Source organism: Oncorhynchus kisutch, linkage group LG1 (genome assembly GCF_002021735.2).
Source record: "Oncorhynchus kisutch isolate 150728-3 linkage group LG1, Okis_V2, whole genome shotgun sequence".
In the NCBI taxonomy this organism is placed as follows: domain Eukaryota; kingdom Metazoa; phylum Chordata; class Actinopteri; order Salmoniformes; family Salmonidae; genus Oncorhynchus; species Oncorhynchus kisutch.
In genome coordinates this window covers 70,235,196-70,250,740 of record NC_034174.2, presented here as the reverse complement: position 1 = coordinate 70,250,740, position 15,545 = coordinate 70,235,196, and the positions used below count along the sequence as shown (strand labels likewise).

At 44.7% G+C, this 15,545-nt stretch overlaps 1 protein-coding gene across 2 annotated transcripts in view; it reads right to left on the bottom strand.

Annotated features, from left to right (window-relative positions):
- The window catches only part of LOC109903097 (ras and Rab interactor 2), a 48,480-nt gene that overhangs the window by 6,950 nt on the left and 25,985 nt on the right, over positions 1-15,545 (bottom strand). For both annotated transcript variants that reach the window (XM_031831440.1, XM_031831447.1), the window contains exons 8-10: positions 10,906-10,997; positions 5,586-6,992; positions 182-264 (exon numbers count right to left, since the gene is read on the bottom strand). In XM_031831440.1, the coding sequence (XP_031687300.1) occupies positions 182-264; positions 5,586-6,992; positions 10,906-10,997 (1,582 nt within the window). The remainder of the gene's footprint in view (positions 1-181; positions 265-5,585; positions 6,993-10,905; positions 10,998-15,545) is intronic.

The following is a 15,545-nucleotide window of genomic DNA, read 5'->3' as shown; positions in this document are numbered from 1 at the left end:
AAGGGGAGAAAACCACTCAGACCTGTGGTTATGGTGACATCAACTTCAGGATTCTCCTTAGTGTAAACACTGCATATGAAATATATCCTGTTAAAAGACATGAGCTCCTTGACTGACGTTCTACTAACTTTCTGAATCAACTATGATTCTATCAGGTGCTGCAATGGAAGACAAAGCTCACCTGGAAGTCGTGCAGGGCCACTTCCACTACGCCCTTCAATGGCTTCAACACACATTTGTGCATGGCCTTCTCCAGGACAGAGTCTAGAGATAAAACACATAGACACGTTGGGGGTTACTGACTGAGTCGTCAATAGAGTTCAATAAATCTAAACTGGATCAAGACACACTGCTGTGTGCAGGGCTTTCTTCGTCTTTTTTTGGAGTTCGAGCAATGTTTCACACAATTAGGAGGATGTGGTAAAACTCTCCGTTACAATAAGAGCTTCACATTTCAAACTTTTAAAGGGGGTAAATCTCATGCAACTGCAAACGCTTTTCCGCAATAAAACGGTAAACTTAAAGGCTGTAAAAAGTCATGCCGTAAAATAAATACCATCCATAACCATTAAAAACCTCAACTGACCCAGATGCAATAGCATTTTACTGTACAATGGTGCGCGTACGCTGTGAATCACCTCAAGATCCCCAGGAGAATAAATGGATACATCCTTGAACACAAAGTTCACAGTTTGATAAAACAATAGCTCACATCCATCACGTAGCCTATTCTATTATTTTTCATCTGACCTCAAACTGTATAAAATCAGGGTCAGCGAAGCGGTGCAACCTGTTTTCAAGCAAATAACTGTTTCTCAGTCATTGCTGCTGATTAACTAGCGGTGACAGAGCCCATGAACCGTAGCCGGCAGCTGGGTACTGATCCGTAGTTTTGCATTGGTTAACGCCACTGTATCATGCAAAAGGACTTCATCCAAATTAATCTAGTGGCCTATTGTGTGGAAAACCTGAGAGTAGCAGAAGTCAAGAAAGGAGGACTGCTTTATGGTGTTTGACATGAGCAATACTGGGTTTTCCAGGAAAACAGAGCTGGGAGAAAGAGAGAGAGAGAAAGAGAGAACAAGAGTGAGAGGGGTACAGAGAGCTTGAGAGAGAGAGGTACAGGGAGAGAGAGAGGTACAGAGAGAGAGAGAGAGGTACAGAGAGGGAGAGGTACAGAGAGAGAGAGAGAGAGAGAGAGAGAGAGAGAGAGAGAGAAAGAGAGGGGTGTACAGAGAGAGAGAGAGAGAGAGAGAGAGAGAAAGAGAGAGAGAGAGAGAGAGAGAGGGAGAGAGGGGTGTATAGAGAGAGAGAGGGGGGGGATGTACAGAGAGAGAGGGGGGGTGTACAGAGAGAGAGAGAGGGGGGTGTACAGAGAGAGAGTGAGGGAGAGAGAGAGAGGGGGGGTGTACAGAGAGAGAGAGAGGGGGGGGTGTACAGAGAGAGAGAGAGGGGGGGGGGGGGGTGTACAGAGAGAGAGAGCGAGGGGGGGGGTTGTACAGAGAGAGAGAGCGAGGGGGGGGGGGTTGTACAGAGAGAGAGAGGGTGTACAGAGAGAGAGAGAGAAAGAAAGAAAGATAAAAAGAGGGAAGTTTGGGGAAGTGTAAGGTTAGAAAACTCCCCACTCAGACTACACAGCACTATATTCCTATATGTAAATGAGCCAGTTTAGCAAAGCATTGTCAACCAAGGTAAAAACTGTGTAGCGTTTTACTGTCGGCTACGACTAATAAAATAAATATGATTCTGAACAGATGGAGAGGTAGGTAGATTATTAACATGGACTCGAGAGCTGGATAAACAAACACTGATTAGTAGTTCATACACATGAAGTAAACACACACACACACACACACATCCCTCTACACTTCCTTACTGCTGGTTTCCTCTCAGGACCTTGACTCCTTGGTATGTTGGGCAATGTTTGTTATGTTGCTATACCTCCTCTGTAAAGCCTTGGGCTACACTGTAAGTCTTGGGCAACAATGGGCCACACTCCTTAGAAAAAAGGGTTCCAAAAGGGTTCTTTGTGGAGAGATAGGGTTCTACCAAGAACCAGTTTGATCAGAAGAACCCTTTTTGGAAGACAAGGGTCCTTTGTAAGCCAAATGGTTCTACCTACAACCTTGAACATCCTACATTGTTTTTGGAAGAGAGGGTTCTTTGATATTTCTTTGGAAGGCAAGAAGGGTTCTACATAGAACCAGACGTCCTTCATCACTGTTAGGGGACCTCTTCATACTGAAGAATGGGTCTAGTTTTTTATGATTAGCTTTTGTTGTTGTGTATAATAAGGCATATATTATTGTGTATATGAATACAGTTCTTTTTAAACATCCAATCTGTTGGATTTATTGCACCCGAGATGAATTTATTGCAACTGAGATGGTTGTTCCAGTTTAAATGATTGAGGTAGTCTCAGTATTCAATATTCCCTACCCTGGCAGCCATTCTGAATGCAGGTTGTGGGTGATTAATCATTCCACTTGTTGGATATCTCTGACTCCAATAGAAATGAAACATCACTTTGCAAGCCAGCATAATGTGACTTGCAGGCCTGATGTGGCCTGTAAACCAGGAGATTCTTAACACAACTGTGTTGCGGTATAACTAGGCCCTCAAAGAAAGGCCAACGACTTCTAGAACTAACCCAAGATAGTTGTTTCCAATAGGAGCGAATGAAGCATAATGTGCAGAACAAACAAGGAGGTGGGCAGAGCCAAGCATGAGCTAGTGAGATCCTATTGGCTCATTCTAGCATGTATTTGCATATTTCTGTTAGGGAACACCTACTCCATGAAGTGCGTGTGTGCAATAACTCAATTCACCCTTACACTCCTCCTAAACAACAACATATTTTACAACTTTAGCAAAAGATAAAGTCTCTAAAACTCAGTCCACTCTGTTTGTTCCAGATTCTAGTTTTGGAAACTGTATGGAGGTCATATGGCCAAAACCCATCTCGCTCAATCTTCTCCCTCTGCCGGCCACTGGGTTTCCTCTGATCACCATATTTTGTACTGAGTGGAAACGCCAACCGGATGCTTCACATGTATACATCCGGTGAAATATCTGACTCATTGTTCTATTTGTGGAAAGGCCTTATGATATATACTACCGTTCAAAAGTTTGGGGTCAGCCTATACAATGAATCATACCATGACTGTACTCATAGGTCACCTTCACAACCATTCAAAAGTTTGGGGTCACTTAGAAATGTCCTTGTTTTCAAAGAACATTTAAAAAAAATTGTCCATTAAAATAACATCAAATTCTTCAGAAATACAGTGTAGACATTGTTAATGTTGTAAATGACTATTGTAGCTGGAAACCCATTATCAGCAACCATCACTCCTGTGTTCCAATGGCAAGTTGTGTTAGCTAATCCAAGTTAATCATTTTAAAAGGCTAATTGATCATTAGAAAACCCTTTTGCAATTATGTCAGCACAGCTGAAAACTGTTGTCCTGATTAAAGAAGCAATAAAACTGGCCTTCTTTAGACTAGTTGAGTATCTGGAGCATCAGCACTTGTGGATTCGATTACAGGCTCAAAATGGCCGGAAACAAAGAATTTTATTCTGAAACTCGTCAGTCTATTCTTGTTCTGAGAAATGGAAGGCTATTCCATGTGAGAAATTGCCAAGAAACTGAAGATCTGGTACAATGCTGTGTACTACTCCCTTCACAGAACAGCGCAAACTGTCTCTAGAGTTAGGGTTAGGTTCAGTTTTAGGGTAAGGGGTTTGGGGTTAAGGAAAATAGGATTTTGAATGGGAATACATTTTTTGGTCCCACACTTGGATATTAAAACCAACCTGTATGTGTGTGTGTGTGTCGGTGGGTATCTGTGTGTGTTGACAGTCCTCTGGTTCCCTTTATAAACACACACTTGGTTACTCTACCTCCATGCTCACTCTTTACCTCAATTACCAGTAAAACTACATTTTGGGCTTTCAAATGACATTACGACGACCTACACCCATTCCTCCCTAACGCCTCTTATACATACAGTATACAGTCTACACTGACATAGTATGTCAACAGTGAGTGTAGGAGAGCACAGTCCAAGCTTCACTTCTCTATTCCTGAAAGCCTTCCATAGCCTGCGGCTTTTACCATTACGTCAGTCTGTCTGTCTATACAGGAATCCCATTTGTGTTACTAGTCGAGACTAAACCTTGTAAACATTGTATCTGGTGGCAAACACGGAACATCCTAGCCTATGTTACTGTCCTTTGGGTCGCAGAATGTTATTGTGCCTGGTTTAGTAAATGCATGCATAGGCCTATCGAGAGCATTGGTAGTCTTTTATTGTTATGTTTATTAACTTGCATACTTCTAAGTTGAAAGAGAGAGAGTCACTTGCTTTGGCAATGTTAACACGTTTCCCATGCCAATAAAGCCCCTTGAATTGAATTGAATTGAGAGACAGAGAGAGAGAGAGAGAGAGATAGACAAAGAGAGAGAGGGGGAGAGACAAAGAGAGAGAGGGGGAGAGACAAAGAGAGAGAGGGAGAGAGACATAGAGTGAGAGGGAGAGAGACAAAGAGAGAGAGAGAGAGAGATAGACAAAGAGAGAGGGGGAGAGAGACAAAAAGAGAGAGGGAGAGAGACAGAGAGAGAGAGAGAGAGAGAGAGAGAGAGAAAGAGAGAGGTCAGCTACCACTCCAACAACCACTTCTTCTCTGAACAATGCTTGGCTGTTGTTGTTTACAAAGAACAAGGGAAAAGAGACGAGTGTAAAATTATGGCTACATAATCATGCAAATACGTATTCAGCCCAAACTCAATGAAAACCCTATTTGACAACATTGGCTAAGTCAGCCTCCATCACAATTTCACTGTCAAACATTAGCACTTGCTTGCTTCAGCTCCGTGTCGTCAAAATGAGGACTACGTATTGTAGCCTCATCTAACTAGGCCTATTTTCTGTCACTAGTAAGTCACACCATATTTGGTCCCACATTAAAAGAATCCCTGACATTTTGGGATTTTGGTTGGGAGATAACTGTCATTTTTGCCATTCCAATTGAACTACGAAAGAAGCTTGGCATTTGGCACAACTGTGTGAATTTGTGTCAAGCTGGAGAGGCCAGGAATAACTAACTGTAGGGAAGGGAGGGTACACTGGCATCTCACTGGCATCTCACTGGCATCTCACTGGCATCTCCGTAACCCAACACTGGTTTATATAACCAGTCTGTCTTAACATGGACTAATAGGGAGAGCTTCAAATAGCTGGGCTAATTTTCATCATGTACATAGACTAAGTCTTGACAGTTTATCACTGTAAATATGTTGTAAGTGGATTAGGTCACTGTGAAACTAGTTTTTAGGTATTACTTCCCTATTAGAGCTGAAGTGCTCGGAGAGAGAGCCAACATGAGCAAATAATTGGGATATGAGAAACACCCACAACCACACACTCATACAGATGTTCATGCGAAGTACATATGTATCTACCCACACACCAGCGTCCTTGTAGTCTGAGTTTCAATGATATGTACAGTAGGCCATAAAGCCCCCCCCCCCCCCCCCCCCCCCCCCCCCCACCCCACACACAATCCACACACACAAACTCACCTATCTGATCCTCGGGTATGAGCGATTCGATGGGCGGGTCCAGTTCGGAGCTCTGTGTCAGGTAGGCCTTCATCTGGGTCATGAACTGTCTGAGGGTCTGCAGGAGGTCTAAGCCTGACGTATGACACCCCTTATTCTCCTGTACAAAACTGATATAATCCTGAACCAGGCATCCAAAGTAGGAACTCTTGTCCCTGGAGAGCTCCGCTATCCTCCTCACGGCTCGCCTTTCTGGGGTCATGAACGTGCTGAAGACTCCAGAAACTTTCCGGAAGCTCAGCGCAACCTTGACCCCGACCCCTCTCCGGTGGGCTTTGAAGGGAGGACGGAGGCCCTGGTCCAGGTCGTTCTCCAGGCTGACGCCGTAGTCTTCCTCTTCTTCGTCACAGAGGTCTTCGTCGTCGCTGCTGTCCTTGTTGTTGCCAAGGTGATGCCGTAATCTGAGAGGGGGGCTGGCGGGGAGGGAGAGGGGAGGGTGGGAGTAGTCCAGAGAATCTGAGGAAGAGGTGGAGATGGACATGTCGCTCAGCCTCCCCTCTTGTCCCTCTCGCCTGGGGGTCTTACCCGGAGGGCTGGGGGGGCTACCAGCACCATTTCCCACTATGGAGGGAGCGGGTATGGCCGGTGTCTGGCACGGGGGAAGCTTGGCACGGGACAGAGCCTTGGCGATAGTTTCGTCATCAAGAGCGATGTGGCACCGGTGGGCGTCGATGTCAGGTTTATTGGGGCGTCTGGGAGGAGGGTGCTGAGGGTGTTGGTGGGGCACAGGGATGGCGGCGCTGCTTGTCATCTTTTTGGAATGGCTGCTGTGCCTGGCACCCATGGGAGGGCGAGGGGTGGGGCGAAGGTTCTGATTGGATGAAGGTTGCAGTGGTTGCCTGGTGACAACAATGGCTGTGGGCGTTTCGGGCATGCTGCTCTTGGGCTTCTGGGGTAGAGGGGTGGGGGGAGGGGGAGCTTGGCGGCGCTGGGAGAGGGAACGGGGGGGCGGGAATAAGAGGGAATGGGGAGGCGGGGGCCGAGGTGGACGTGACTTCCTGGTCACGTTGGGGTCCGTGACAGGGGCCGAAGACGTCCCACCGGTAGTTGCTGGGCTGGGGGTGGAGTGTGTGACGTAGGGGGAAGGAGAAAAGGAAGAGGATGGAGGGTCTTCCTCAAGCTGCCGGTGAGTCTGGAGGAAGAGGGGGTTGATGAAGCAAAGAGCCCCGTTGGACTGGCTTCTCTCCAGGCGAGAGGAGGAGGAGGAAGGGGGACGAGCTGGAGGAACGCTGCTGTGGCGAGTCACACTCTTTTTCTCTTGTGTCCTCTCTGCACCCTGGTTGTCACCGTCTCTGTCAGGGCGCTGTGGTGGAGGGCGAGAGGGAGAGGTTGTCCTTCGCAGGCTGCCTAGAGCAGAGTGCCAGAATCCTAACAGGAGAAAAGAGATTAGGAATCATTAACAGAGTCCACACGCTGTCTACATTGAAAAACCTCCAATAGCTGTCTAACCACAACCTGACCCAATAACACTCAAAGTCATGATAACCATTCAAAGAAACAGACATACACCTTCACACCTTCATGCACAGACACATACCCTCATACATAGACACATACATACCCTCATACACAGACACTTACATACCCTCATACACAGACACATACATACCCTCATTCGGACACATACATACCCTCATACACAGACACTTACATACCCTCATACACAGACACTTACATACCCTCATACACAGACACTTACATACCCTCATACACAGACACTTACATACCCTCATACACAGACATATACATACCCTCATACACAGACACTTACATACCCTCATACACAGACACTTACATACCCTCATACACAGACACTTACATACCCTCATACACAGACACTTACATACCCTCATACACAGACACGTACATACCCTCATACACATACATATACATACCCTCATACACAGACACTTACATACCCTCATACAGACACTTACATACCCTCATACACAGACACTTACATACCCTCATACACAGACACTTACATAACCTCATACACAGACACTTACATACCCTCATACACAGACACATACATAGCCTCATACACAGACACATACATACCCTCATACACAGACACATACATACATACATACATACATACATACATACATACATACATACATACATACATACATACATACATACATACATACATACATACATACATACCCTCATACACAGACACTTACATACCCTCATAAACAGACACATATTTACCCTCATAAACAGACACATATTTACCCTCATAAACAGACACATACATACCCTCATACACAGACATACATACCCTCATACACATACACATACATACCCTCATACACAGACATACATATCCTCATAAACAGACACATACATACCCTCATACACAGACACTTACATACCCTCATACACAGACACTTACATACCCTCATACACAGACACTTACATACCCTCATACATAGACACTTACATACCCTCATACACAGACACTTACATACCCTCATACACAGACACTTACATACCCTCATACACAGACACTTACATACCCTCATACATAGACACTTACATACCCTCATACACAGACACTTACATACCCTCATACACAGACACTTACATACCCTCATACACAGACACTTACATACCCTCATACACAGACACTTACATACCCTCATACACAGACACTTACATACCCTCATACACAGACACTTACATACCCTCATACATAGACACTTACATACCCTCATACATAGACACATACATACCCTCATACACAGACACTTACATACCCTCATACACAGACACATACATACCCTCATACACAGACATACATACCCTCATACACAGACACATACATACCTTCATACACAGAAACCTACAAACCGCCTAGCCCTAACCTTGACCCAAACACACACAAAAAAATGCATAAACACCCACAGGAACTACCATCAACACTCCTTTCCCACTTACTTTATCCTCCTGTTCCCTGACACATCCACAATATAGTGCAAGTAGCACTGTAGTTAGGCAGTCAACCTTTTTAATATCCCTCTCTTTCTTTCTCTCTTTTCCTCTGTGATCCTACGCTCTTCTGAGGCAGTGGAGAATGTGGTGAGCTCAGCCCTGCATCGCCCAGCACTGATTCAAGAATGCTGTCCTGACAGACACACACCCAGAGAGACAGAGAGACGGAGAGGGAGTCACACATGCAAATTCCACAGGGGTGGTGGGAGGAGTCTACACACTGGACAGGCCTACAGTAGTGTATAGGCCCTCCTCTTTCCTGATCGCCCTCCTCTTTCCTGATCGCCCTCCACTTCCCTTCTCTTTGCCCGAGTTTCCTGCTGCGATGCAGGACATTGGTTTCCGTTACGATCGTCTCTTCTGTTTTTTCACTGGTATCCACTGAATCAGTCTATTGTTTGCTGGCACTTGGTGCACAAGTCTCTGAGCTAACTCATCCAGACAAACAATCACACACTAAGAAATACTTTACAGAATAATGGCATTCATGTAATAGAATCTACAGACTGTTATAAATGATTCCAGAAGTTACTTTAGAGGACTGTGAAGAACGTTCTGTATGCATTGAATTCCACAAACACACACACACCCTCTGCACAGCAACACATCTGGGACGGTAGAGAGCGACGGAGCTATGTCGGGCACCGCTTCAAAGGTCTCGTCATACCTCTCTAGTCTAGGGACGGAAACAACTCCGTGGTATTGATGCAATGCCCACTTGAGAAACATGACCTCTGGAGCTAGACTGAGACAGGCAACCTCTCCATGCTCTTTACCCCACCCAGAGTGCACTCATCCTCGGCTGGGTTTAGCAGTGACCCCCCCCCCCCCTCCCCTCGGGGAATTGTCTGGATGGATCTCCTGCAGAGAGCTTTACTGATAGTTCAAAGGACATTTCTTCCTCCACTACTTTCTGAGTCTAGGACAGACTCTGTACCCAGAGCTAAATTGTGTGCCAGTAATGTATTCATAACCTTCGGTAATGGAGTATACTGCAACAAGGTGTGTATGTAGTGAGTGAACTAACTCAATTCAGTAGGGGTCCGCTATTCCCTTCATGACCTCGTAGTTAGTATGAATAATTCATGAACTACGTTGAAATGACTTAGCCGAGCCAAAGTCTGCTGCCCTTGGAAAAACCTTTGATAAAATCTTGGTGCCGCAAAACAATATCCTTTTTGCCCCCTGAGAGAGAAAATACCCATTATGCATTTCTGTACAGGATTTACCGCAGTGTTTGAGCTAAAAGGCTCAGCCTTTTCTGTAAAACACTGGCGACACACTGGTGTGGGTTTAAATCTCCATGGAAATGTGGCACCAGAAAAGTAATATTTGAGAGGCTTCAAAGACGATCTGCTTTCTCGGTACCCTAGACAGACAGCATGAATTTCATTCACGTGTTCCACACAATAACATAACATAACTCTCTCTCTCTCTCTCTCTCTCTATCTTCTCTCTCTCCTCTCTCTCTCTCTCTCTCTCTCTCTCTGTGTGTGTGTGTGTTCGTGCCTGTGTGTATAATACTCCAGTCACCACACCCTCCTCCCCAGCCCTGAGTTATGCAGCCTGCCTGGAGGAAACTGACTCACACACTGGAGTTTCAACAGAAGGAAACTAAGAATATCATGACAGAGTGACTAACTAAACCTGCCATGAAACCAGACCGCACCGGTCAGCATGAGTTAACTAACATATAAAACTAATAGATGGTATCAGTAGCCGCAGCACCTGTACACATAGAAATGTCACTCTGTGGAATGAGGGGCTTTTTTACGTTATGCTTGTATGTACTCAAGGAGACACAGCCCATTTGGATTCCTTCTATATCAATTTACTATCGGATAATTCATTGGCTTATAGCCCACTTTTGGGGACATTCTCCACTTTTCAACATCATATTCATTAGGGCCAGGTTTAAAGGGGTTTAAAGGGATAGTTTAGTCTGGGACTTCCCCAGAGTCAGATAAACTCGTGGATACCATTTTTATGTCTCTTAGCAATTGCTAACTAGAATTAGCGCAATGACTGGAAGTCTATGGGAACAGCATGCTAGCTGTTTTAGTAGACTTCCAGTATTTGTGCTAACACTAGTTAGCATTGGCTTGCGAAACTACCTCTAACTTCCTTGATACCGGACGCAGATACATATAAATGGTATCCACAAGTTCCTCTGAGTCTGAGGAAGTATATAAAGGGCCTCATTGCCAGAATCCCAAACTATCCCTTTAAGCAGAGAAGAAAATAGAGTTGATCACATTCTACCCATCTATTACTGTAGTACCTGCTCCTAGTTGGGCCACCTCCTCCAGGTCTTTCTGAGTCTTGGAGGCTGCAATGGCTTCTGGGAGATTCAGGGTGAAGGGAAGGACGTCCCTGAAAAGAGAAGAGAGGGAATGATCCAACTATGTCTATAATGTCCAACAGATATTCAGGAGACTCCGAGAGTGGACTTTCCCAGTCTGTATCTCCTCCTGCTAGCTGGACCTGTGTTCTGTCCTCAGGGTGGGTGATGTCACAGGGTGATAGAAGGGGTTTGTCAAAGCAAACACAACAGCCTGAACACCAGAGCGACCGGAGCAGAGAGATGAGGAAGAGAGTGACATCACTGTGCTGTTACTGTCAACTCAATGCCAACTAACAGAGCCTTGAGGCCTCAGCTGGTGAATCTCTTCACTAGCAATCACAATATGCTGACTAAAACATTCCTTTTACTGTCAAATTGAATATGCAAGTTATTGAGGATATTTTCCCTACTAGGTCCCTTGTTATTAATGAACTTTAACTCGGGCCTGAAATTTTTCCTAGTCACGTCAAGTGAATATGAAAAGCTCCTGCCGCTAATGATAGTAAAGTATATCATTATATTCTGTATTTTTCCCAGATTGAAACTGTGTTGGGCTGTGTTGGGCATTACTGGATATTACTGGAAATTACTGAATATTACTGGGCATTACTGGATATTACTGGATATTACTGGACATTACTGGGCATTACTGGATATAACTGGGTATTACTGGACATTTCTGGACATTACTGGATATTACTGGACATTACTGGACATTACTGGCACAGTGGTACTAAGTTCCTTTCATCTACTTCCCTGGCCACAAAGGTTTTACGTCATTCCACTTATGGGGTATTGTTGTATGTTTACTATAAGTTGGTGTCTTGTCATTATTGGACATTACTGACGTTACAGTTGTTTAATGTTTCGGTTTCTATTACTCAGTTGAAACAAAGTTCTGACGTGTCTTTCGCTCTGAGCTGTCGGTCTGCACAGCTGGCATGAAGCCGGTCTAAAACCAGAAGTGAGAAGAGGGCAGTTGTCACGTTCTGACCCTAGTTCCTTTATTTTGTCTTTGTGTTAGTATGGTCAGGGCGTGAGTTGTGTTTCCCACCTGTGTTTTGTGGGTGAATATCTTCCGTTTCAGTGTTTGCACCATTCGGGACTGTTTCGGTTTTCATTTTGATTCTCCTGTTCTTTTTGTATTTTGTATTCATTCTCATTAAAAGACATTATGGATACGTACCACGCTGCTCATTGGTCTGATCTCTCCTACTCCTCCTCCTCAGAGGAAGAAGAAATCCGTTACAGCAGTTGAGACAAGCTATGTCCTGAGTGCTTACCTCTTACTTAACACATGGTACCCGATAGTAAATCTACAGGTTATGATCTTATGGACAATTTTTTACTTCGCAATGCTGCTCTTCAGACTGCAGCTCCACTGAAATACGTATTTAATTGGTCATTGGAAAAAGGGATGTTTGCAAATGTATGGAAGCATTCTAAACTGTGTCCTATTCCGAAAGACAGTAAGAAACCCATTACTCCTGCCAATTGTCAACCAATTAGTCTACTCCCTTCACTCAATAAGATATTGGAGGGTATTGTGAGTAGACAAGTATGGGAGAAAGAATGATCTGATTACAGCCAATCAGCATGCTTATCGCAAAAACCATTCCACTACCACTGCATTGGTTGACATGACTGACCAGTCATGTTATGGATAATGGCAGGTTTGTGGGTGTAGTATTTTTAGAGTTTAGTGCAGCATTTAATTTAGTGGATCATGAAATAACTTTGACAAAATTAACGCATTATGGTTTTAAGGAGGTAGCATTGAATTGGGTATAGTCATATCTAACTGACAGGAAACAGTCCACCTATATCAATGGTTCATTTCCTTCCCCCCATGCTTGAAACTGTGGAATACCGCAGGGCAGCTGCCTTGGGCCACTTCTTTATTTAATATATACCAACAACCTTATGCCTTATCTGAAACTCAAGCTACTATATTTGCAGATGATACTACAATTTATACAGTAAGACAATCAGTTCAACAGGTACAGCAAGGAGATTTGGAGAATATCATGGAGTGGGTTTGCCGGAACAAACTTGTTTTCAACACCAAAGAAAACCAAAGTTATGTTTGTTCCACTAGGAAAAAGGAGTACAAACTGAGGAAGTGGCAGAAACCAAACTACTGGGAGTGCAGCTAGACAACTGCTTATCATGGTCATCTCAAATAACTCATCTAAAAAAAAAATATTAAAACAGCAAGCATGATCAGAAGGACCAGGAAAGATTATTTTCTTTTTTTGTGTTTTTTGTTGTTGTTGAATTTTACCCCTTTTTCTCCCCAATTTCGTGGTATCCAATTTTTTAGTAGCTACTATCTTGTCTCATCGCTACAACTCCCGTACGGGGGAGATGAAGGTTGAAGGTCATGCGTCCTCCGATACACAACCCAACCAAGCAGCATTGCTTCTTAACACAGCGCGCATCCAACTCGGAAGCCAGCCGCACCAATGCGTCGGAGGAAACACCGTGCACCTGGCAATCTTGGTTAGAACGCACTGCGCCCGGCCCGCCACAGGAGTTGCTGGTGCGCGATGAGACAAGCCTTCCCTAACCCGGACAATGCTAGGCCAATTGTGCGTCGCCCCACGGACCTCCCGGTCGCGGCCGGTTACGACAGAGCCTGGGCGCGAACCCAGAGTCTCTGGTAGTACAGCGCCGTTAACCACTGCGCCACCCGGGAGGCCCCTCAGGAAAGATTCTTAAGCAAACAACACAAGCATTAATTGAGAGTCAGGTGAACTACTGTTATGTGGTCTGGGGAAATGCATTAGCAAGTGAAATTAGGAGGCTGCAGATTGCACAGAACAAAGCAGCAAGGATTGTTTTAATAACTTCTTAGGGCTAGGGGGCAGTATTCGGAAAATTGGATGAATGATGTGCCCAAAGTAAACAACTTTTGTTGCGTGTGAATGAGGCGAGCATGAATGAGGTGCGCGCTCTTCGTTATTTATCTTCCCTATTGAACATACTATTCTCAATCTGAAATGTCATTGTTTATTTAGATATTAGAATACCTGAGGATTAATTAGAAACATCGATTGACTTGTTTGGACAAACTTTACCGATACATTTTTGGATTCATTTGTATGCATGTTGAATGAGTGGATTACTGAATGAAGCGAGCCAACTAAACGGACAATTTTGGGATATAACTTTATCGAACAATTGTTGTGTAGCTGGGACCCTTGGGATTGCAAACAGAGGAAGATCTTCAAAGGTAAGTGATTTATTTTGTGATTTTTGTGACGCCTGTACTGGTTTGGAAAAGTATTTTGATGTGGGGCGCTGTCCTCCGATAATCACATGGAATGCTTTCGCCGTAAAGCCTTTTTGAAATCTCACAATGTGGTTGGATTAACAAGAAGTTAAGCTTTTAAACGATGTAAGACACTTCATCGGATGTTGTCGTGGTGGGACGCTAGCGGGACACCTAGCCCAAAGACGTGTTTTAAGGTGGAGATATGGTTCTTCTGTTGCAGTCATGCGCAATGCTCTTGGTTGGTCATCAATCAACAAGATAATTGAAAAAAACATGTTTATTTTATTTCATAATATACACCATTTAAAATGGCCAAACTCTATTCACAACGGTATTCAGTTGGTAAGAGACAGACATTCAGTAAATACTAGAAATAGATTGTCCATCATCTATGTGTTATCCAGACAGAAAAGAGAAATAGGCAAAATAACATTTTGATTTAGAGCAATAAAGAAATTTAATAATTTAACTGAGCAAACCAGAGAAACCTTTCTATATATAAATGTTAACAATACTTTAAAACCATTTAAATATAATGCATAGGAAAGTTGTGCTGGACTACGGTACAGGAAGAATCAATATATATTTTTAGACTGAGTATTTATTGGGTCAATATGTTAGTGTATTATGTCTGTTTGTTATATGTGAAAATGTGTTCGTATTATAAATTGTATTTTAATGTTTAAGGACTCTTCAAAGATTCGTCCAAAAGAGGACTAAAAGCTCCAAATAAATAAAAATGTAAAAAAATCAAATACTATTATTTCCACCATCCATTTCCATGCAGTTGCTGTAGCTCTCACTGCAGTGGAATGGCAACAGAGGGAGGAATGACGGAGGGACGGAGGGAGTGGGGGACGGAGGGAGTGGGGATAGGGTGCGACGGAGGGAGTGGGGATAGGGTGCGACGGAGGGAGAGGGGATAGGGTGGGACGGAGGGAGAGGGGATAGGGTGCGACGGAGGGAGAGGGGGATGGAGGGAGAGGGGGACGGAGGGAGTGGGGGACGGAGGGAGTGGGGATAGGGTGCGACGGAGGGAGTGGGGATAGGGTGCGACGGAGGGAGAGGGGATAGGGTGCGACGGAGGGAGTGGGGATAGGGTGCGACGGAGGGAGAGGGGATAGGGTGCGACGGAGGGAGTGGGGATAGGGTGCGACGGAGGGAGTGGAGATAGGGTGCGACGGAGGGAGAGGGGATAGGGTGCGACGGAGGGAGTGGGGATAGGGTGCGACGGAGGGAGTGGGGATAGGGTGCGACGGAGGGAGAGGGGATAGGGTGGGACGGAGGGAGAGGGGATAGG